Source organism: Hyperolius riggenbachi, chromosome 3 (genome assembly GCF_040937935.1).
Source record: "Hyperolius riggenbachi isolate aHypRig1 chromosome 3, aHypRig1.pri, whole genome shotgun sequence".
Taxonomy (NCBI): domain Eukaryota; kingdom Metazoa; phylum Chordata; class Amphibia; order Anura; family Hyperoliidae; genus Hyperolius; species Hyperolius riggenbachi.
In genome coordinates, this window is record NC_090648.1 from 44,932,719 (window position 1) to 44,957,962 (window position 25,244).

General features: G+C 43.6%; 1 protein-coding gene across 1 annotated transcript; it reads left to right on the forward strand.

The window, feature by feature from the left end:
- Window positions 1-4,602: 4,602 nt before the first annotated feature.
- LOC137560942 (uncharacterized) lies at window positions 4,603-19,566 on the forward strand. Its single transcript, XM_068272131.1, has 3 exons — window positions 4,603-4,697; window positions 10,539-10,916; window positions 19,111-19,566. The coding sequence occupies exons 1-3, from the start codon at window positions 4,661-4,663 to the stop codon at window positions 19,308-19,310; spliced, it is 615 nt and encodes a 204-aa protein (XP_068128232.1). The 5' UTR covers window positions 4,603-4,660; the 3' UTR covers window positions 19,311-19,566.
- The last annotated feature ends 5,678 nt before the right edge of the window (window positions 19,567-25,244 follow it).

The following is a 25,244-nucleotide window of genomic DNA, read 5'->3' on the forward strand; positions in this document are numbered from 1 at the left end:
CAGAAGAGTTACAGATGAAGAGCAGAATAAATACAGATGCAGAGCAGAATAAATACAGATGAAGAACAGAAGAATTGCAGATGAAGAGCAGAATAATTACAGATGAAGAGCAGAATAAATACAGATGAAGAGCAGAAGAATTACAGATGAAGAGCAGAAGAAATACAGATGAAGAGCAGAATAAATACAGATGAAGAGCAGAATAAATACAGATGAAGAGCAGAATAATTACAGATGAAGAGCAGAAGAATTACAGATGAAGAGCAGAATAAATACAGATGAAGAGCAGAAGAATTACAGATGAAGAGCAGAATAAATACAGATGCAGAGCAGAATAAATACAGATGAAGAGCAGAATAAATACAGATGAAGAGCAGAAGAATTACAGATGAAGAGCAGAATAATCACAGATGAAGAGCAGAATAAATACAGATGAAGAGCAGAAGAATTACAGATGAAGAGCAGAAGAAATACAGATGAAGAGCAGAAGAATTACAGATGAAGAGCAGAATAAATACAGATGCAGAGCAGAATAAATACAGATGAAGAGCAGAATAAATACAGATGAAGAGCAGAAGAATTACAGATGAAGAGCAGAATAATCACAGATGAAGAGCAGAATAAATACAGATGAAGAGCAGAAGAATTACAGATGAAGAGCAGAAGAAATACAGATGAAGAGCAGAATAAATACAGATGAAGAGCAGAATAAATACAAATGAAGAGCAGAATAAATACAGATGAAGAGCAGAATAAATACAGATGCAGAGCAGAATAAATACAGATGAAGAGCAGAATAAATACAGATGAAGAGCAGAAGAATTACAGATGAAGAGCAGAATAATCACAGATGAAGAGCAGAATAAATACAGATGAAGAGCAGAAGAATTACAGATGAAGAGCAGAAGAATTACAGATGAAGAGCAGAATAAATACAGATGAAGAGCAGAATAAATACAGATGAAGAGCAGAAGAATTACAGATGAAGAGCAGAAGAATTACAGATGAAGAGCAGAATAAATACAGATGCAGAGCAGAATAAATACAGATGAAGAGCAGAATAAATACAGATGAAGAGCAGAAGAATTACAGATGAAGAGCAGAATAATCACAGATGAAGAGCAGAATAAATACAGATGAAGAGCAGAAGAATTACAGATGAAGAGCAGAAGAATTACAGATGAAGAGCAGAATAAATACAGATGAAGAGCAGAATAAATACAGATGAAGAGCAGAAGAATTACAGATGAAGAGCAGAATAAATACAGATGAAGAGCAGAATAAATACAGATGAAGAGCAGAAGAATTACAGATGAAGAGCAGAATAATTACAGATGAAGAGCAGAATAAATACAGATGCAGAGCAGAATAATTACAGATGAAGAGCAGAAGAGTTACAGATGAAGAGCAGAATAAATACAGATGCAGAGCAGAATAAATACAGATGAAGAGCAGAAGAAATACAGATGAAGAGCAGAATAAATACAGATGAAGAGCAGAATAAATACAGATGAAGAGCAGAATAATTACAGATGAAGAGCAGAAGAATTACAGATGAAGAGCAGAAGAAATACAGATGAAGAGCAGAATAAATACAGATGAAGAGCAGAATAAATACAGATGAAGAGCAGAATAATTACAGATGAAGAGCAGAAGAATTACAGATGAAGAGCAGAATAAATACAGATGAAGAGCAGAAGAATTACAGATGAAGAGCAGAATAAATACAGATGAAGAGCAGAAGAATTACAGATGAAGAGCAGAATAAATACAGATGCAGAGCAGAATAAATACAGATGAAGAGCAGAATAAATACAGATGAAGAGCAGAAGAATTACAGATGAAGAGCAGAATAATCACAGATGAAGAGCAGAAGAATTACAGATGAAGAGCAGAATAAATACAGATGAAGAGCAGAATAAATACAGATGAAGAGCAGAAGAATTACAGATGAAGAGCAGAAGAAATACAGATGAAGAGCAGAATAAATACAGATGAAGAGCAGAATAAATACAAATGAAGAGCAGATTAAATACAGATGAAGAGCAGAAGAATTACAGATGAAGAGCAGAAGAATTACAGATGAAGAGCAGAATAAATACAGATGAAGAGCAGAATAAATACAGATGAAGAGCAGAAGAATTACAGATGAAGAGCAGAATAAATACAGATGAAGAGCAGAATAAATACAGATGAAGAGCAGAAGAATTACAGATGAAGAGCAGAATAATTACAGATGAAGAGCAGAATAAATACAGATGCAGAGCAGAATAATTACAGATGAAGAGCAGAAGAGTTACAGATGAAGAGCAGAATAAATACAGATGCAGAGCAGAATAAATACAGATGAAGAGCAGAATAAATACAGATGAAGAGCAGAATAAATACAGATGAAGAGCAGAAGAAATACAGATGAAGAGCAGAATAAATACAGATGAAGAGCAGAATAATTACAGATGAAGAGCAGAATAATCACAGATGAAGAGCAGAATAAATACAGATGAAGAGCAGAAGAATTACAGATGAAGAGCAGAAGAGTTACAGATGCAGAGCAGAATAATTACAGATGAAGAGCAGAATAAATACAGATGAAGAGCAGAATAAATACAGATGAAGAGCAGAAGAATTACAGATGAAGAGCAGAATAATCACAGATGAAGAGCAGAAGAATTACAGATGAAGAGCAGAATAAATACAGATGAAGAGCAGAATAAATACAGATGAAGAGCAGAAGAATTACAGATGAAGAGCAGAAGAAATACAGATGAAGAGCAGAATAAATACAGATGAAGAGCAGAATAAATACAAATGAAGAGCAGAAGAAATACAGATGAAGAGCAGAAGAATTACAGATGAAGAGCAGAATAAATACAGATGAAGAGCAGAAGAATTACAGATGAAGAGCAGAAGAATTACAGATGAAGAGCAGAATAAATACAGATGAAGAGCAGAATAAATACAGATGAAGAGCAGAAGAATTACAGATGAAGAGCAGAATAAATACAGATGAAGAGCAGAATAAATACAGATGAAGAGCAGAAGAATTACAGATGAAGAGCAGAATAATCACAGATGAAGAGCAGAAGAATTACAGATGAAGAGCAGAATAAATACAGATGAAGAGCAGAATAAATACAGATGAAGAGCAGAATAATCACAGATGAAGAGCAGAAGAATTACAGATGAAGAGCAGAATAAATACAGATGAAGAGCAGAAGAATTACAGATGAAGAGCAGAAGAGTTACAGATGCAGAGCAGAATAAATACAGATGAAGAGCAGAATAAATACAAATAAAGAGCAGAATAATTACAGATGAAGATCAGAAGAATTACAGATGAAGAGCAGAATAAATACAGATGAAGAGCAGAATAAATACAAATAAAGAGCAGAATAATTACAGATGAAGATCAGAAGAATTACAGATGAAGAGCAGAATAAATACAGATGAAGAGCAGAATAAATACAAATAAAGAGCAGAATAATTACAGATGAAGATCAGAAGAATTACAGATGAAGAGCAGAATAAATACAGATGAAGAGCAGAATAAATACAGACGAAGAGCAGAATAATTACAGATGAAGAGCAGAAGAGTTACAGATGAAGAGCAGAATAAATACAGATGCAGAGCAGAATAAATACAGATGCAGAGCAGAATAAATACAGATGAAGAGCAGAATAAATACAGATGAAGAGCAGAATAATCACAGATGAAGAGCAGAATAAATACAGATGAAGAGCAGAAGAATTACAGATGAAGAGCAGAATAATTACAGATGAAGAGCAGAATAAATACAGATGAAGAACAGAATAATCACAGATGAAGAGCAGAATAATCACAGATGAATAGCAAAATAAATACAGATGAAGAGCAGAAGAATTTCAGATGAAGAGCAGAATAAATACAGCTGAAGAGCAGAAGAATTACAGATGAAGAGCAGAATAAATACAGATGAAGAGCAGAATAAATACAGATGAAGAGCAGAATAAATACAGATGAAGAGCAGAAGAATTACAGATAAAGAGAAGAATAAATATAGATGAAGAACAGAAGAATTACAGATGAAGAGCAGAATAAATACAGATGAAGAGCAGAAGAAATACAGATGAAGAGCAGAAGAATTACAGATGAAGAGAAGAATAAATACAGATGAAGAGCAGAATAAATACAGATGAAGAGCAGAAGAATTACAGATGAAGAGCAGAATAAATACAGGGAGAACAGAAGAAACAAAAAGAGATTAGTAGGAAAATAGACGCAGATTATGATTCTGGGTTTTAATTTTAAAAATATAGCCATTTATTGAATTATTAGGGGTAAAACCCACACTGCTATACTCGGCTTTCGACAGCCAGTATGGAGAATTGGTATTTAAAAAGGATTGTGGGAGGGTAAACTGTTTTTAGAAAGTCATAAAAAAAAGGTCACCATGAAAGTGGCATTGCTGCCTTTTCAGCACTTCGTCACCGGACATGGCAGGTTAATATGTCACACTTTTTGTAATTAGCATTGTTGCCGTGTGTGTGTGTGGCGGATGTTTACCATTGTGAAGCATACGTTCCACTGTCCATTAGGGAGGGGGGGAGAGGGTGACCCCATTTCACTCCTGTCACTGCACAATGTGTCTCAGTCGGTTCTCAGCGGTTACAGAGGGAGACCATGCTGCCCGCGTGCGCTGCTGTCCTGCTTCTGACAGGTGACTACAACTGGGGAACCAGAGCTCATCTTGGGGGTCATTTAAGGCCTGTTAGTGTCCATCGCATTGTGGTCCAACCCCGGAGCAGCGGTATGCAGAACACATCCAGGCTTCCCAATTGCCACTTCTGAAAGGCTGTTGTCGTGGCCACGTTTCCACGTGTGCCGGCATCCGTCTCCCAGCACTGATACGAGTGCGCATCCGATCCGCTCTAGCCTTGCCCTGTATGGCTGTTGGGATTCAGACACGCTGCGCAGACAAATGCAGCCAGCACTACACTTTCATTCCCTCATGAGAATTCAGAAGCAGCCTATTGATTTCCATAGACTGTGATTCTTCATCCGTATTTCCACCCTTTGTAGCAATAAGCCCTTAGGGCCCTTTCCCACTGGCTGCGCTCCAATTCAATAATCAGAGCGCTTGCTTTTCGCCCATCGCAACGGCACCACGATTAACATGTTAATAGCGGTTCCCCTTTTCCACCAGTGCGCTTCGTTTCACTGCAGTGCAGGAAAGCGATGCACGCTGCATTTTTCGTGTGCTTGTGATTGACTGCTATAGTGGCCAATTGCAAGCTCTGCTTAAAGGGACACTATCGATTAACATGTTTTTTTTTTAATTGAAATAGGAAATGTTTGGGAAGTGCTGCTAAGTACTGGTGTATACATTTCACTGCTTATCTATTTGATTATTTGATTACTGTTATCTAATTCCTTTCACATTTTTCAGCAGTGTGCTGAAACTCTGACAGCAGACTCAGCCATGAGGGGAGGGGGAATTCCTTCACAGTGCATCTGTTAACTCTGTGTGTGCAGAGAGCTCAGTCAGAGACAGGCAGAGGTTTCTCTCACAGAGAGCAGAGGAAATGTATCTTATGTGCAACATAAACATTTGTAATTGTGTGTGTGAAACCTGATACCTGTTTTCATATAACTCCGCTTCAATATTACACTGTTCTTAGCATGTCAGACTGCAGAGATTCACCTCTGCAAATGAGACATTCCAAACGTAGCTAAACTCTACACACAATGAATTAAAGCTTCTGCTTTTTTTGATATTTAACCATTTCAGCCGCCCAGACGTGAAGCTCACGTCCGGGCGGCCGCTCAGCTGCGCTCTCCTGCTCCAGCGCGCTCCTGCGCGGGATCGCGGGCATGCCCTCGGTTCCCAATCACCGATCCCGGTCCCCCGCAGAAAAACCGAAGCGCTCACTCGTGAGGCTTCGGCTCTTCTGCTCGGCAAAATCTCTGCATCCCCCTTGTACTTCCGCATAGCGAGAAGTACAAGGAGGGAAACCAAAAATGAAGGTGGCCATCTTGTGGCCAAATAGTAAAACTATATCAACACATTTTTTACATTGCAATTTACACATCTAACAACATTAAAAAAAATCACTGTTTATGTCCCACACCAAAATATTCCCCAAATAAAATTTTTAATAGGAAAAAAAAAAATTACAATTAAAAAAAAAAAAAGACATAAATAGTTACATAAGGGTCTGAACTTTTTAAATATGCATTTGAAGGGGGTATACTACAAACATTTTTAAAATTATAAACTTGTAAATAGTGATGGGCGCAAAAAGGAAACAATGCACCTTTATTTCCAAATAAAATATTGGCGCCATACATTGTGATAGGGACAAAATTTAAATGGTATAATAACCGAGACATACGGGCAAATAAAATACATAGGTTTTAATTATGGTAACATGGATTATTTTAAAGCTATAATGGCCGATAATGATTTTTTTCCATTTTTTTCTTATTAATCCTGTTAAAATGCATTTACAGTAAAGTGGCTCTTAGCAAAATGTACCACCCAAAGAAAGCCTAATTAGTGGCGGAAAAAAAACAAGATATAGATCAATAAATTGTGATAAGTAGTGATAAAGTTATTAGCAAATTAATGGGAGGTGCAAATTGCTCCGATGCATAAGGTGAAAAATCCCAGCGGGCTGAAATGGTTAATATGAAAAGTAGGAAAATGTTTACACAGCTACTTAGACATTATTTGTAAGTTGTCATTTTAGAACACTTGGACATTGATAGTATTCCTTTAATCACAGGGAAAAGCACATGAGATTGCGCTTTTCACTGGAAAAGGGGCCTTACTGTCTGTTGCATTTCCACTGGTGTGCCACGTCTGTTTGCAAAACAAATGTGACACCCATGATGCTATCAATATAGCTGTGGGTGCCATGCATGGTTATGGGGTTTCAGAGGTATTCTGCAGAAATCTGCGGCGGGTTGGGACAAAGGCTGCCCTGTATACTTGTGCCATAAAGATGCAAGATGGTCCACTAACCCTTCTAAACACGGCCACACTCAATTTTCCTTTTTTTTTTTTTTTTTTTTTTTTTTTATACAACTGATCGATCGTAGAGCAAAATAGAAAGTTTAGTTTGTTTTTAAGGGATATAAGTAGATCAAGGGTGGCATGCAATTCTGATCACTTTTTCAGATTATTGAATGGTAGAAGATAGTCATTTTTCTTGATTTTTAGCCCCGAGTGGTTTTTGATTTTTTTTCCGTAATTGTGGAAAAATTGAACACGCTTTTGTGATATATTGGTCAGATGTTTCAAATGTTACCATGACCTGGAAAAATCAACCGTACATAAATATTCATAATTTGTATGGTGTGTGACCACCTTGATAACATTAAGACTCAAATCTATAACCATGTTCCTTACAGCAATGTAGAGGTGGCGATGATGTCATTCCATCACGGAACACGTCGAATAAAGCTCATGAGATTTGGGCGCAGCCAGCGCCACCATAGACTGTAATAGGAATTATGCACAGTGGATAAATTCGGCGCTGTCAGAAGGCGGAACTGAAGTTACTTATAAAACACTGTAAATCGGCCGCCAGCAATAGCTGGCAGTCGAATTACATCATCCCCCACCATCCACGTGGACCTGGAGGGAGAATAGTAATTAACGCCGCCGGGGCTTGTGCAGGAGCAGGGTGAGCCGTATATCGGCTGTATCCTGCGCCCAAATCTCCCGGCGGTAATTTCACACATACGCGTCCATTACAAGCAGATTTGATTATTTCCTACTGAAGGCTTTCCGCCACCCACAGAAAAGGTCACAGCAGTAGACTGATCTGATGGCAGAATAGATCAGGACAGTGACCTGCTGCAGAGGCATCACTGACAGGATGACTCTCAGTGAGGAGGCTTTGTACAACACTAAATAGTACAGAATCTTGAAAAGTGGAGGGTTTGATAGATTCTTTGGGGGAGGGACACATTCTGCTGGTATGGAGGGGGTGGGGGGATCAGGGGTGGGATAATGTTCTTCAGCTCCTGGGGCCGAGATTTAAAAATGTGCCCCCCCTTCCCCAAATTGTGCTCACCCTAGTATAGGTAGCAAATGTACACCCAGTATTAGGTAGGTCCTCTTCCAGTATAGGTAGCAAATGTACACCCAGTATTAGGTAGGTCCTCTTCCAGTATAGGTAGCAGATGTACCCCCAGTATTAGGTAGGTCCTCTTCCAGTATAGGTAACCAGATGTACCCCCAGTATTAGGTAGGTCCTCTTCCAGTATAGGTAGCAGATGTACCCCCAGTATTAGGTAGGTCCTCTTCCAGTATAGGTAACCAGATGTGTCCCCAGTATTTGGTAGGTCCTCTTCCAGTATAGGTAACCAGATGTGTCCCCAGTATTAGGTAGGTTGCTCCAGTAAAGTTAGCCAAATGTACCCCTAGTATTATGTAGCCCCCTTCGCCAGTATAGGAAAGCAGATGTGCCCCCACTATTAAGTAGGTCCCCCCAATATAGACAGCCAGATGTGCCCCCAGTATTTGGTAGGTCCTCTTCCAGTATAGGTAACCAGATGTGTCCCCAGTATTAGGTAGGTTGCTCCAGTAAAGTTCGACAAATGTGCCCCTAGTATTATGTAGCCCCCTTCGCCAGTATAGGAAAGCAGATATGCCCCCATTATTAAGTAGGTCCCCCCAATATAGACAGCCAGATGTGCCCCCAGTATTAGGTAGGTCCTCTCCTAGTATAGGTTACCAGATGTGCCCCCAGTATTAGGTACCCCTCTTCCCAAGTATAGGAAAGCAGATGTGCCCCCAAGTATAAGGTAGGTCCCCCCAGTATAGGTAGAAAGATGTGCCCCCAGTATTAGGTAGGTCTCTCAGATGTGCTCCCAGTATTAGGTATAGGTAGGTCCCCAAGTATAGGAAAGCACTTGTGTCCACAGTATTAGGTAGGTTCCCCCTAGTATAGGAAAGAAGATGTGCCCCCAGTATAATGTAGGTACCCCCAGTATAGAAAGCCATATGTGCCCCGTATTAGGCATGTTCCCCCCAATATGGGTAGCCAAGCATGCCCCCAGTAGACGGTAGGCACCCCAGTATAGGCAGCCAGATGTGCCCCCAGTATTAGGTAGCCTCCCTCCCCAGAATAGGCAGTCAGTTGTGCCCCCAGTATTAGGTAGCCTCCTGCCCCAGTATAGGCAGGCAGATGTGCCCTCAGTATTAGGTAGCCTCCCTCTCCAGTAGAGGCAGCCAGATGTGCCCCCAGTATTAGGTAGCCTCCCTCCCCAGTATAGGCAGCCAGTTGTTCCCTCAGTATTAGGTAGCCTCTATCCCCAGTATAGGCAGCCAGATGTGCCCCCAGTATTAGGTAGCCTCCCTCCCCAGTATAGGCAGCCAGTTGATCCCTCAGTATTAGGTAGCCTCCATCCCCAGTATAGGCAGCCAGATGTGCCCCCAGTATTAGGTAGCCTCCCCAGTATAGGTAGCCTGATGTGCTTCCAGTATTAGGTAGCCTCCCTCCCCAGTATAGGTAGCCATATTTTCCTCCAGTATTAGGTAGCCTCCCTCCCCAGTATAGGTAGCCAGATGTGCCTCAAGTATTAGGTAGCCTCCCTCCCCAGTATAGGCAGTCAGTTGTGCCCCCAGTATTAGGTAGCCTCCCTCCCCAGTATAGGCAGCCAGATTTTCCTCCAGTATTAGGTAGCCTCCCACCCCAGTATAGGTAGCCAGATATGCCTCCAGTATTAGGTAGCCTCCCTCCCCAGTATAGGTAGCCAGATGTGCCTCCAGTATTAGGTAGCCTCCCTCCCCAGTATAGGTAGCCAGATGTGTCCCCAGGGTCCTCCTTCCCTTTCAATATACACAGTTGCAATTGAAGCATGCTGGAGAAGTTACACACTTCTCAGTGCCAGGATTTCTCTTCTGCACCCCCTGTCTATGACTCCTACAGGGTGCTCTGACAGCTCTGCATCCAAAGGCTGGTATCTTCCAAGCTTCTGACTCCTCCCAGCCCCAAGGAGGATGTACATATGGCGCATAATGGAGTGTAAAATACGACCCACATTTTAGTTGTGCTCCAGTGTGCATTTATTCATGCCCCAATTTTGCATGTGATGCTCCCAACCCTCCCCCATACAATTCCTTGGTGTCTGGTGGCCCACCTCCCTCCCCCATACAGCTTCCCTGGTGTCTAATGCTGCCCCCGTCCTGTCCCCCTGTCACTCTACTGCCCAGCATCTCTATCTCCTCATGTCACGAAGGAGAAGCAGGCACTAGAGCGAGGGGTGAGTAGTGGGAGGACGCACACCGCTGGAGTATCGGGGGGAGGTGTGAGAAGCATGGCTATGGCTGCACATATATTCTGCATATACTGGGCTGGGGGAACACAAGGAGGCACCAGGACACAAGGGTCTGCTGTGGAAAACGGGGGCCATACCACCTTACCTGGGACAGTCCTGGCCATATCCAGACAGGTGGGAGGCACGTGGCCAAGATGATCGTTACCATGTGCACCATCCTTATAACCTGAATAGCCTCAACCAAAATAATCTCATATTATCTTCCCAGGGTCGGTGGCTTCATGGACCATCTCTCAGTGGCCACAGTTCCTCAACGTTTCGAAGAAAAGTGAAATCATCCTTCAGTGCTCCTTTGAAGAAAGATCTCCCCCTCCAACAACTGCCACCATCTGGTGGACATGGAATACTGTCGTTGTCTATGAGTTCATAAATGTGGACTTCAAGGAGAGCAATGTGACAGATCTAAAGGACCCCAGAATAACTATAGAAACAAACCTGACTGGAAAGAGCCATCTAACTATAAAGGAGGCGGTGGAGGAGGACAGCGCCCTCTATGTGTGCGCAGTGGATGTACACGGTCCACTTCCAATATCCAACAGGCAGGGAAGAGGAACCCTAGTGTTTGTATCAGAAGATACAGACAATGGTGGGTATAATAAACGTCCCATTAGGTTATTATTTTAGTTGGTACTTTTTCATGATTCAAAAGACAGGAGGAGCGCTCCGTAGTGTGATACCGTTTAATAAAATGAAAACTGCGCAATAAAAGATACACTTACTAGATGTGTATGAATAGTAGGCATTTAAAATTGGCATATAGCCCAGAATAAAAAGGACATCCCCTCTTGGAAGCGAAACCTGAAGCTGCAGTGGCCAGCGGCAGCAAGGATCCAGATGGTAAATGGATGACAGGTGTCCCTTCGGGGTGACTGTGTGCAGGTTACGTCAAGACGCGTTTCGGCGTATCCACGCCTTCGTCAGTTAACGTCCGAAGGCGTGGATACGCCGAAACGGATCCTTTTCTGGATCCTTGCTGCCGCTGGCCACTGCAGCTTCAGGTTTCGCTTCCAAGAGGGGATGTCCTTTTTATTCTGGGCTATATGCCAATTTTAAATGCCTACTGTTCATACACATCTAGTAAGTGTATCTTTTATTGCGCAGTTTTCATTTTATTAAACGGTATCACACTACGGAGCGCTCCTCCTGTCTTTTGCTTCCTTTTCCAGTAGTCCGCTCACAGCCGAGTGTTTGAGGAGCTGCCAGTGTGTGATCAGTCTGCGGTCCACTTTGACCTCTCACCTGCGTTAGCGCAAGATTGCACATCTTTTACTTTTTCATGATTGCATGGTGAAATTGTCAATGCTGGTTTCACAGAAATGTTTAGGAAAGCAGTCACTGGCTCTGGCCTAGAGGATCACCTGGTGATAAGGCAAGTTTTTGAGGAAGGTCAATGAGAAGCTAATAGGCTTGCATGGGAATTTAAAGCAAACCTAAACTGAAAAGTAACAGTCAAAATAAATAGGGATGCTCATTAGGATTCCGCGGAAATGCAATTTCTGAAATTCCGATCGGAAATTGCATTTCCGCATCGGAATGCGGAAATCGGTAATGCAAGTGCGGTAGGCGAATTTCCGCCGGAAATCGCGGAAATTTCCGCCCGATTTTAACATCAATTTTCTCAAAAATTATAAGGTCTTTTTGAAAACTTTTGTTTGCATCTTGTTCACAAGATTCAGTTTAATAAACCCTAAAAATTTGGTGTTTCTAGGACTTACGGGGGCTTTGCTATTAACCGCTAAAGTCAGCGGATTTTTACTGTAATGTAAAATGCAGAAAATCTGCATCTGCCTATTCTCTGCATTTTCCATTACAGTAAAAATCAGCCGACTTTAGCGGTTAATAGCAAAGCCCCCTTAAGTCCTAGAAACACCACATTTTCAGGGTTTATTAAACAGAATCTTCTGAACAAGATGAAAAAACAAGTTTGCAAAAAGACCTTATAGTGTTTGAGAAAATCGATGTTAAAGTTGGGCGGAACCGCGAATTCCGGCGGAAATTCCGCATTGCAATGCGGAAATTGGTAACGGAAAGCAGAATCGGTAATTGGCAATGGCGGAATGTGGACTTACCGCGGAATCGGAAATTGGCATTTCCGACCATCCCTAAAAATAAACACAGGTCATACTTACCTCCTGTGTAGTCTACTCATCAATCTCTTTCACCTCTCCTGTGTCCTGTTAGTCCACTGTGATCAATGGAATTCTCTGTCTTCCATATTATAATTGGCCATTACCCCAAAACAGCTTCCTGGTCAGCACACTGTTAAACTGTAATATCGTCCACTTGAGTCTTAGGGAAACATGGACATTACCTTGCTCATCAGTTGTCATTTCAGTTATAACTGACAGCAACTGATCTATAACTGACAGTAACTGATATATTTCAGGTCTGACAAATCTTGTCAGAACTGGAAAGAAAGGACAGCTTCTGTGAGGAACTGACAGAGAGGTAAGTATGTAATATTCATTTGCAGGTACATCATATGTTTATTTTAAATAATTTTACTCGGTTCAGGTTCCCTTTAATGTAAATTATATGCGGCTTGGAAATCGACTAATCTAAATGGACAGAAAGTGCATTTGGTTGTCCCAAGTCCAAGCTGCATTTCATTTGCATGCGAGCCAGAATTCTTATCAGCCTATACTGCAGCGCCCCCTTCAGCGTTTGGTGCATCTTCTGGTGGTACTGGCAGCCTATAGATTAAAGGATACCCGAGGTGACATGTGACATGATGAGATAGACATGTGTATGTACAGTGCCTAGCACGCAAATAACTATGCTGTGTTCCTTTTTTTCTTTCTTTGCCTGAGAGAGTTTAATATCAGGTATGCAAGTGACAGTTTCTGTCTGGGTGAGAACCGGGTCGGACTATAGCATAGCCCTCACAGATAAGGGATTGCAGCCCTAAAACACTTTCCTGGCAATAAATGGCTTTTGATAGCAGGAAAGGGATAGAAAGGGTCAATAATTCAAAGATTTTAGCTCTGGCATACTTCAATGAATGTGTCATTGAGAAGAAACCATTAAACAGTAAAAATTAAAAAGTAGATTTAAATATAAAATAAAACTGTGAAAACGAAAAAAGTTATTTTTATAAGGAGGAGTTTATCGAATTAGTTTATTTTCACCTTGGATGTCCTTTAACATTGGTATGCAAAAGCTATGGCCACTAAACCCCCCGAAGAAGAATGGGAGAGCAATACAATGACATAACAGGGGAAAAAGCAGTTTCCTGTCCTATCACTTTCAGGGCCATATGCAATTCACTTTTCCTCCTGAGTTTTGGAGATCATTTTTTCATCACTGGCGTAACAATAGGCCCTGCAGCCCCTGCTCCCGTGGGGGGGCCCGCTCAGGCCGTTTTGTGGGGGCTGGAGGGGTGGCAGCATGAGGGGAAAGCCTTGGCCACAGTTGGCGGGGAGAGGGGAAGTTCCCCCCCCCCTCTCCCTCACCTTGGGGCTCTCCCCTCTGCGCTCCCCTCCAGCTAGTTAGTGTGGGCAGCGGGCAGCGGCGGGCAGATACATACCTTCTGTGTGTTCCACCACATACTACTCGCTCTAGCGGCTGACGTCACTTCCGGAAGTGACGTCAGCCGCTAGAGCGAGGAGTATGCGGTGGAACGCACGGAAGAAGGTATGTATCTGCCCACCGCTGCCCGCTGCCCACACTGTAACTAGCTGGAGGCGAGAGCCCCGAGGAGAGGGAGAGGGGGGGAACTTCCCCTCTCCCCGCCGACTGTGGCCAAGGCTTTCCCCTCATGCTGCCACCCCTCCAGCCTCCACAAAACGGCCACGAGCGGGCCCCGGGGAATTCTGCAGTGGGGCCCGGTGGGGCCTAGTTACGCCCCTATTTTTCATCTTTGATTTATAAAAACTTTTTAGAACTTTGCAATGGAAAAAGTCCAGGTACCAAAAAGTACGTGAAACAGTACTGTCAAAATTAATTTGAGTATTTGTTTACTTGCTGGAGGTTTAAAAGACATTTTATTGAAAAGTTTGAGAACTTCACCTAGGAGAGAACTCAGGCGAAAAAGTGAATCGCATATAGGCCTCAGTCTTTTGCCACCAAAAACCTTTCTGAGGAGTATGAAGCCGGTTTAGGAATAATCTGAGGCCGAGCTAGGGGGCGCTATGCTATGAAGTGCAGTTTATGCATCTGTTGTGTTTTTTTTCCTGAAGGCGGAGGGGGTCTGCTCAGGTATGCGCTTGTGTAATGTGCCTGTGTCATTCTCTTTTCATGTGCACCCGTCATAGACAATGCCGTGTCCTGGGCGTGGTGCCAGTTCCAGTTGGGTGACTGCGTTTGGCTGGCACAATGGCCCTCTGTTGCCATGATCCCTGGGGACAGTCCCCAGCCCCCTTGTTTACGCTCTACCTATCAATAGTATTAGCTGACATAAGCTTGACATGCGGTGGATTACAAGCTTACCGCTGTCACTGCACGTCTGTGGGGCCCACAATCATTTTCCCACATTTGGTGCCCATAACACATTGTGAAGTCTTCACTCCCTTCATTACGGGAAAAATGGAAATGCCAGCCAAAAATGGCATTGCGTAGTTTGTCAACCAACTTCATGTTGGTTTGAAAAGGGTAGCTATGTAAACGGCACTCATCCAGGGTCTAAGTATAGAAAGTCTGGGGTCATGGCTTTAATAAGTGTGAGAATAGCAGCAGTTGAAATTTTTCCATTGAAAACAATTGGAAGAAATCTGATTGTTTGTTGGTGGCCCCGCCCACTTTCTAGTGGCCCAATGATCAACTGTGCAAAGTTTGGGCAGCAGGACATTCGAAGTGTGATAACGATAGCAGTTGAAGTTTCCCAAATGAAAGTCGGTGAGTGAAATTTCATTGGCTGTTGGTCACTCAACCCACTTTTATAAACGTTGAACCTGTGACCAACTGTAAAAAGCTTGAGGACCTTGCTGTTGTTAATAATGTGCTCCACTGTAAACCAATGGATACAATATGATTGGCTGTTGATTTCTCCACCCACTTTACCATATCCACCATCAGTGGCATAACTACAATTCATGTGGCCCCCAGCAAAACTTTGACGTCTTCCCCAAAGTTCACACCTCTTCCTTGCCTCCCCTTGGTGCCCTTCTTGACCTTGGGGACCATCTCACAAAGGTCATAAACCAAGTGAGGCCATCATGATCTTCATAAACCAAGTGAGGCCATCATGATCTCCATAAACCAAGTGTGGGCATCGTGATCTTCACATCCATAACAAGTGTAGCCCCAAAACACCATATCTAAAGTAAAGTCCCCTGTATTGGAGGAAACTAACCAGAGGGAAGCATTCCCTTGCGATCGCAGAGAATGCTTCCCTCTAGTTAAGCTCCTGCCCACCATATGTTGCTCATTTATTTGGCTCTATGACTATGTCGTTCAGGTTGGGTGAGTTTAGCTTCAAAGCAGGTATAAGTGGTGACTTTCTCAATGAAAGTCAGTTGGAAAATAGGGGTCTTCAGGTAGATGGAAGGTAGGGTTTATGAAAAGCACAAACAACTTGCTCTGCTACAAGCTGAAGAGGTGAGATAGTTAAACTTCTAAAGGGGCCCATACACCTAACAATTTTCCCGCCGATATACAGCCGTTTCGATCACAGTGATCAAAACGGCTGTGAAATCGCTGCGCACACACCGCTGACAGAACGATCGATTTCCGTCCGAAATCGATCGTTCCCGTCAATTCCCGTCGCCCCATCCGTGCGGAAGATTTTCCTCGGCCGCCGGCAGGTCGGGAGTGCGTGGTTAGCGGCGTTCGAATGCCCGACGACTGACGCAATGCAGCGGGTATACATTACCTGCTCCGGCCGGCGCGAGTCCCCTGGTCTCTGCGGTCTTCTTCTCGCTCCGGGCCATTCCTGCTACACAGAACTTCCTGTCCCGGCAGGAAGTTTAAACAGTAGAGCGCTCTCTACTGTTTAAACATGTTGGAAGTTCAGTAGCCGGAGCCCGGAGCGAGAAGAAGACCGCAGAGACCAGGGGACTCGCGCCGGCCGGAGCAGGTAACGTATGCGGGGGGGGAAGGGGTGGGGGTGGCGGCAGCAGCTCCACAGATTGTGATCGGTTTCAGGCTGAAATCGATTCACAATCTGTTTGCAGTAAAGGTGGCCATACGATCCCTCTCTGATCAGATTCGATCAGAGAGGGATCTATCTGTTGGTCGAATCTGATGGCAAATCGACCAGTGTATGGCCACCTTAACATGGAATAAGAAAATGAAGAAGCCGAAAACAAAGAACAAAAAGGTTGGCTTTTTCAAGCTGAAACAATAGCTCAATCTGTACCAGTCTGGGGTATGGAGATCCCACCAATGGACTTGCTTATGTGAGTAGAGAACATCTTGCTGGCACCTGAAGAACGGATTGTCTGTTTAGGTGTGCCAAAATGTGCCGCCTAAAATTTGAGAAGCAGATCCTCCTAGTGCCACAGTAGGGATGTTCGGAAACGCCGATTTAAGATTCCCGGAAAATTCTAATTTCCGCCAATGCTGATTTCCATTTTTTGTAATTTCTTTGCATTCTCAAATTGGCTAAATACTTTGGAGTTGACTCAGAAGTATTGGACCAATCAGAGAACGCAGAAATTTACAGCGGTAATCGGAATGCTGCGGAATGTTATGCCAATAGCAAGACTCCGGAATGTTTGGTAGTATTCGAGTCTTCTGATTGGTCTAACATTACCATGGTAATCTGACTATTGTGTAAAAATTCTGCATTCCCTGATTGGTCCAATGCTTCTGAGTCCAGTGATTGGACTAAAATGACCAAGTTGTGGTACATCCGAATTTCTGAGTTCTGTTTTTTGATTTCCAAACAGAAGTGTGGAAATTTCGATTCCATACAATTCGAATGATCATCCGTATGCCATAGAGCTGAAGCTTTGTCCAAGCTTTGTAATAATAATCTGAATCAGCTCCAGAGATAACTCAAGAAAAAGTGAATCATTTGCCAAGAATAACCATCACATTTAAGCTGTTGAAACTAGCTTGGGTTCTGATTGGCCAGTCAGAGTGACCACTCCCCCTTATGCTTCGGTTACTTTATACCTGTTTAGAGAAATCAGTCCCACGGTGCTTAAATCGGTACGCCAAGGTAACAAGCTGAAGGCACAACCACCCTGACATAGAATCATGTCCGCGGGGCTCTCCTTATTGAACTTCATCCCAATCAGTAGCTGATACCCCCTTTTCCATGAGAAATCTTTACCTTAAAGTGAACCTTCGGACTAAAAATCTACTCAGCAGCACTGAAAAGGCTTGGTGTTTCTTTAACAGTTTCACAGCATCAGAACTTTGTTTTTCTTACCAAAGCATCATTTTTAGCTGCATTTTTAGCTAAGCTCCACCCATCAAAGAAAAAAAGCCTGGGATTTTTTTCACTGATGCTGTGCAGAGCAAGATGGGATTTCCTATGTTGTTATTCACGTTACCTAGCAACTGGGAGAGGTGCTCAGGACACAGGACAGCTGGAACTGTGTCTCATGCTCCCTGTCACCTCCTTTCAACCAAAAAGATGGCTGCCATCATGAAATCAAACATTTGCCTGTTCTTTTAAAACAGGGTGGGTAGAGATTATATTACCTATCTATTTTAATTAACATAACTAATGTAACTTAATGACAGTATGTTTGTTTAAGCTGGAGTTCCTCTTTAACTCAAATAGATCATTGGGGGAGGCGGGGACTGTATGGCTGATATTGTGGTTAAACCCCTCCCACAATGTGATGTCAGTTTCCTCTCTGTAAACCTAGTTGCATTGTGGGAAATAACTTAAAATTTTCCATTGCGTCAAAACGCTGGCAATTTCAACAAGTGTGACCTCTGTCTCCCTCAAACCCCTTATGCTTGTACACACGATACAATTTCTGGCAGATTTACCTGCCAGATCGATTTTTTTCCAACATGTCCGATCTGAATTTCGATCGATTTACAGATTAATTTTCCAATCGATTTCCATTGACTCTTCATGGAAATCGATTGGAAAATCAATCAAAATTCAGATCGGACATGTTGGGAAAAAATCAATCTGGCAGGTAAATCTGTCAGAAAATTGTATTGTATGTGTACATAACATAACAGTTTTGCTATCTATCCACAGATGCTAAATAGATGTCACACAGAATGATCACTAGTGGAGGTGTGATCTTAAAGAGAAACCCTAACCAAGAATTGAACTTCATCCCAATCAGCAGCTGATACCCCCTTTCCCAGGAGAAATCTATTCCTTTTCTCAAACGGATCGGCAGGGGGCGCTGTATGGCTGATATTGTGGAGAAACCCCTCCCACAGTGTGATGTCAGCACCATGGTTCTGACATCACACTGTGGGAGCCTTGTTGCATTGTGGGAAATAACAGCTGTTTGCAGCTGTTTCCAACTGCCAAGCACACAGCATCTCCTTCTGTGCATAGCACTCTCAGTAACAAACATTCCGCAGAGATCACCTGACATGATGACAAGGATGTCACCACCAAATGTTAGAATGTAAATCAGGGAGAGGAAATATTTTACAATGGGCAAACACTGACTAAATCATCTATAAATATTGTACTGTTTATGTTTTTTTCACTATTGTTCCTCTTAACTTATCATGTTATAATATAGAAATCATCACAGTCTTTTTTTTAACAGTTTAGGTGGAGTTCCTACTTTTTTTCTTTCTTTCTTTTTTTTTTTCAGTGGTTGCATTTCAGAATAGGCAGATCAGTGATGTGATTACAGCATATTGCTACACTGAAATCTCACAGAGTTTTCTGTTTTTGTTGTTTGTAGACACCGCACCATCCCCATGCTTGAATATCTCCAGTGTTTTCACTGCACCGGTGTACCCCACCATGTACGCCTCTAATAATCCCAAATGTGCCCCCTCCGTACCCCTGTGTGTAATACTGTTCCTTCTCTTTGTGGTCATCGTTCTGTTTATGTGCGGAGGCACCTGGATCCTGAACAGAAAGCACAGATATACAGACTAGTACGACTATGGACTGATGGGCTGGTCTGGAGGGTCAGCCCCCCCAAGAGTTAAAGAGAACCCAGTTCGGGTGAAGAAACATATACTTACCTAAGAAGAGGAAAGCCTCTGAATCCTATAGAGGCTTCCCACGCTGTCCTCACCACGGCTCACCGGGACCCTCCCTGTGTCAAACGCACCTGTACAGTCATCAAACCTAATAAAGCCAGTTACAGAGAGTAGATTCTTGAGGTTCAGTATAACAATAATTACATTAAAGGGGAACTACAGCGAAAAACTGTAAAATTCTAAATATGTGCAAACGTATACAAATAAGAAGTACATTTTTTCCAGAGTAAAATGAGCCATAAATGACTTTTCTCCTATGTGCCTGTCACTTACAGTAGGCAGTAGAAATCTGATAGAAGTGACAGGTTTTGGACTAGTCCATCTCTTCATAGGGTATTCTCAGCAAGGCTTTTATTCTTTATAAAGATATTCCCTAAAAAGGATTTAAACAATGATGCTGGCCAGCTTCCCTGCTCCCTTCACAGTTTTTTGGCAGTTGGACAGAGCAACTGCCATTCACTGAGTGCTTTTGAAAATAAATATATCCCTGAGAAGCCCCTATAAAGAGATGGACTAGTCCACAACCTGTCACTTCTGTCAGATTTCTACTACCTACTGTAAATGACAGCAGCATAGGAGAAAAGTAATTTATGGCTCATTTTACTCTGGAAAAAAAGGTACTTCTTATTTGTATATGTTTGTATGTAGTCAGTTAAGTTATTTTTTAACAGGGGGGGGGGGGCAATCACTTTTTCACACAGGGCCATGTACATTTGTAGGTTTTTTTTTCTCATTAAATAATAAAAACCATCATTTAAAACTGCATTTTGTGTTCAATTATGTTATCTTTGACTAATAGTTAACAGTTTTTGACGAGCAGAAACAGGGGTCTAGTCCTGGGAAAAGAAGTGAGTGGACTCACCTGGAGAACCCCTGCGCCGCGCGTAGCGTGGGGCGCCAAAAATGGGCGTGGTCAAGCATAACGGCGTGGTCAAGCATAACGTGGGTGTGGTCATGGGTGGGGCCAAATATACATGACCTTAGCAGTGATGTAAAAGGTCTGCCGAGGAAGTTTGAGCTCTGCCGTAGTGTATCCCCCAAAAATAGATGTAATCTGACAGCATTTCACCAAAAAGACACATAATCTGGTAGAAGTTCCTCCAAAATACAGATAATATGGAAGTGGTTCCCCCAAAATAGACAATGTGGCAACAGCAGTTCCCCCAACATACACATCATTTGGAAGCAGTTCCCCAAAATACGCGAAACCTGCCAGTCAGGGGGTATATGTGCCCAGTATATGTAGTCAGGGGGTATATGTGCCCAGTATATGTAATCAGGGGGTATATGTGCCCAGTATATATGTAGTCAGGGGGTATATGTGCCCCACTATATATAGCCAGGGGTATATGAGCCCAGTATATGTAGTCAGGGGGTATATGTGCCCAGTATATGTAGTCAGGGGTATATGTGCCCCAGTATATATAGCCAGGGGTATATGTGCCCAGTATATGTAGTCAGTGGGTATATGTGCCCAGTATATGTAGTCAGGGGGTATATGTGCCCAGTATATGTAGTCAGGGGGTATATGTGCCCAGTATATGTAGTCAGGGGGTATATGTGCCCAGTATATGTAATCAGGGGGTATATGTGCCCAGTATATATGTAGGCAGGGGTATATGTGCCCCAGTATATATAGCTAGGGGTATATGTGCCCCGTATATGTAGTCAGGGGGTATATGTGCCCAGTATATGTAGTCAGGGGTATATGTGCCCCAGTATATATAGCCAGGGGTATATGAGCCCAGTATATGTAGTCAGGGGGTATATGTGCCCAGTATATGTAGTCGGGGTATATGTGCCCAGTATATGTAGTCAGGGGGTATATGTGCCCAGTATATTTAGTCAAAGGGTATATGTGCCCAGTATATGTAGTCAAAGGGTATATATGCCCAGTATATATGTAGGAAGGGGTATATTTCCACAGCAGGAGGGGAGCAGAGAAGAGGGAGAGCTGTGTGGACGGTGGAGAAGGGGGGCCATCTTCTCCCCCCCCCTTCCCTCACCTTAGGGTGCTCTCCCTCCCTCACTGTCCCCTCCAAAAGTAACGTGCAGGCAGCCGGCAGGACTTACCTCTCCCCGTTCCGGCGCGAGCACTCTACTGCCGCAAGTCTAATCTGGTCCAGACCAGAGCAGCGACACTCAGATCCGGCGCCGGAACGAGGAGAGCTGCCCAAGGGGGGGGGGGGGGAGAGATGGCCCCCCTTCTCCACCGCTGCTCACAGCTCTCCCTCCTCTCTGCGCTGCTCCCTTCCACACGCCGGAAATAGTAAGTGGACGCCGTTCACCCGCGTCCAGCCCCCACTCGACCCCTGAGCGGAAACATTTAAGTGTGACAAACATGCAAAAGAATAAGAAATCAGGAAGGGGGCAAATAGTTTTTCACACCACTGTATGTTATGTAAGTAGAGCAAGTATTTATCTACTTATATATGTGTTTTATTTCTGAGACAGTATGGCTGACAGCTCCTCTTTATATAGAGGGAAGAGGGATAGAAGAGAAGAATGGAGGCTAAGTTCACAGAGGGACGTTAAAGTCGCACATTAAAACTAAATTTAATGCACAATGCCCCGTTCACAGTGCAGACGTTACGTTGATGTCTAAGGGCTGGTTCAGACGGACGCTTGCGGAGCGTTTACCGCAAGCGTTCGGAACGTCGCGGTAAATGCTCCCATTCAAGTGAATGGGAGCGTTTACACCGAGCTTTTGCACGCTTTTACCTGAACGCGGCGTTCACGTCCCGATTTTCGTTAGCATTCGAGCTGCCCCTGGAAGCGACAACCGCAACGGCGAATGTTCCCCTAGGGGAAGAAAAAACGCGACCACATCGGAACGCGACCGAAGGCTACTGAAAGCCTGACCGCGCAGCCGCCGCAACGCCCCCAGATGCAACACCACGCAGACGTCCGTCTGAACCAGCCCTAACGTTGCACGTTAAGTGAAAGTGCTGCATGCTGTGCGTTATACACGTTATTCGCTGCGTTAGTCTGTTTGCAATGCTCAGTAATGACTTGGAAGGATATTTTTCATTATCTGTATACTCTACTGTATATGCTGTATGCAATGGTAATGCTGCGTTGGGACTTTTTTGGCGCGTTGCATTGTAAGTTTGCGTTGCGAATTTAACATTGCATCAATACGCAACGTCGCACTGTGAATCTAGCCACACTCATATTAGGGCCCATTCACAGTAGAAATCACTGAAGGAAAACGCTGAGCGATTTTCTGACGTTTTTTCCTAGTGATTTCCCAGCGATTTGTCACTGTATAGAAAGCATTTTTCCAGTGTTTTTTCAGAGATTAGTGTTTTTTTGCGATTTCTAGTTCAATTTAGCCTGCAGAATCGGTCAGAAAACTCTGCAGGCAACGAGTTTGTGTTTCAGCAAATTGCAAATCGCTTAGATGAGAACACTTCCATAAACTTTCATTGTACACACGTTTTTCAAACTGCTAGCGATTTTCAGTGATGCTGAAATCGCTCTGAAAACGCACAAGTGGGAATGAGCCCTAATTGGGAGAGGTGAAAACCACCTGACATGTTACTCAGAAGAGAATAAGGAGAACTGCGGTCTCCCAATATCAATGCAGCTTATGGGCTTTCATACAGACAAATGGAAGGTCGAGCAGTGTGCATGCCTCATCTCATTTCACAGCATGAGGATAGTATGCCGGTATTATCCAAGTAGTACTAGAATCCCCTTGGAATATGTATACAGGAAGGGAGAAAAGAGACTTAAGACAGGAAAAAAGGATGGACTCCATTGCCTCTATCGTCAATTATCACATATTTACCACCACCGCTAGCTCCTCCCTGCCAAGCCAGTCAGGCCATATTTTATCGAATTTAGTTGTACAACCCCTATTAAGGTAAGTTAGATGGTATAACGGTCGATCGGCCCACAAAATCGAGCAATGTATGAACACCCTTAGGCCGGTTTTACATTACAAACTGGCGGTATCGTTGTGGTGCAGTGGGCTCACCACACCACATCACACCGCCAAAAACAGGCCTTCAGGGAACACCCAGGGCAGGATTTGTACTTTCCAGTGCCCTAGGCCTAGCCCAAGCCCCCCCCCCCCCCCACACACACACACCGCGTTAGTACGTGTTGTTCCGTGTCTGGCAATCTTCCAAGCAGGAAGTGACATGAACTTGCGGTCACTTCCTGCTTCGGGTATGTGGAAGTGCACCAGGGCAGGTGCTACCATAGAGGCAAAGGAGGCAATTGCCCAAGGGCCCCAGAGCTTGTAGGGGCCCCCAGTGGCTACAAGAGGAAAACAATTTTTTTCAAAAAGACCTTATAGTTTTTGAGAAAATCGATTTTAAAGTTTCAAAGGAAAAAAAATACACATTTAAAAGCCTGCCGACTTTAATGGTTAATAGCAAATCCACCTTAAAGGCTAGAAACCCTAAATTTGCAAGATATGTTAAGGATATCATTGGAATAAGCGCGAAAAACTATTTTTCAAAAAGACCTTATAATTTTTGCGAAAATCGATTTTAAAGTTTTGAAGGAAAAAAGTATACTTTTTAATGCGGTAAATGTCACGTTTAGTAGCAAACCTAACGGCAGTGAAATTTTACATGTATCAAAAGACAGAGCAATAAATTTCCTGACGGGGTTTCCAGGGGGTCCATACGCAGCCGCAGCGCTTTGGCCAGGGATCGCTTTACAGCCGCAATATGGCTGTATGAAGATCCCTGGCATTTTTTCCTATTTTCCCAATTTTTATTTTTTTTTTATGTTTAGAGTGTGGGAATTTTTTTTTTAAATTATGTGGGGTCCCGTCTCCTGAAACTTTTTAACCCCTTGTCCCTGAAGCAGGCTGGGATAGCCAGAATGTGGAGCTCCGACCGATTGGGGCTTCACACCCTGATTTTACCAGCTGCAAAAAAGGTGCCTTAATGCCGCCAACTTTTTTAACCACTTCAGGACCACCGGCTTACACCCCCCTAGTGACCAGGCCATTTTTCACAAAACAGGGCTGTGCAGCTTTAACTGTTCACAGCAAAGCCGTACAACTTAGCACACAGATGAATCTTACCTCCTTTTCTTGTCACTAGGAGGCCTTTCTTTTGGTGGTCTCTGATCGCTGCTCTTTTCTAAATTTATTAAAAAGTATCCTTTTTAAAAAAAAACAAAAACACGTATTCCCTTTAATCCCCCCTCTCCATTGACAGCGATCGGTGGTTTGTCTTATGCCTACAAGGCATAGGACTGTGGCAGGGATTAGATTGTGAGCCCGACGGACAGTAAGTGACACGCCTTTCACTTGTACAGCGCTGAGGGAGATCCGCAGCGCTGTTTACATGTAATTATCCACCCCTTGGCTATGATGAGAAGCCTGCCAGCCATGATCGTGGGCAGGGCCGGCCCTAGACTTTTTGCCGCCTGAGGCAAATTTTGAAAAAATTATTGCTGCCGCCGCCGAGCTGGAGGGGTAGCGGGCAGGACGGGGGTATTGGGCCTAGCGACGGAGAGGGGGGTTGGACCCCCCCTCCCTCGCCTGGGTTCCCCGTCCTCCGACCCCCTCCAGCCTTAAATAGATCAGAAGCGCTACTCGTAAGAGGCAGTGGGCGGGGAGGACTCACCTCTTCCTTGCTCGATCCAGCGTGCGCTCCACTGACGTCACTTCCTGCAACGCCGTCCACTTACAATACAGTGGGCGGCATTGCAGGAAGTGACGTCAGTGGAGCGCACGCTGGATCGAGGAAGAGGTAAGTCCTCCCCGCACACTGCCTCTTACGAGTAGCGCTTCTGATCTATTTAAGGCTGGAGGGGAGCGGAGGACAGGGGACCCAGGCGAGGGAGGGGGGGGGGTCCA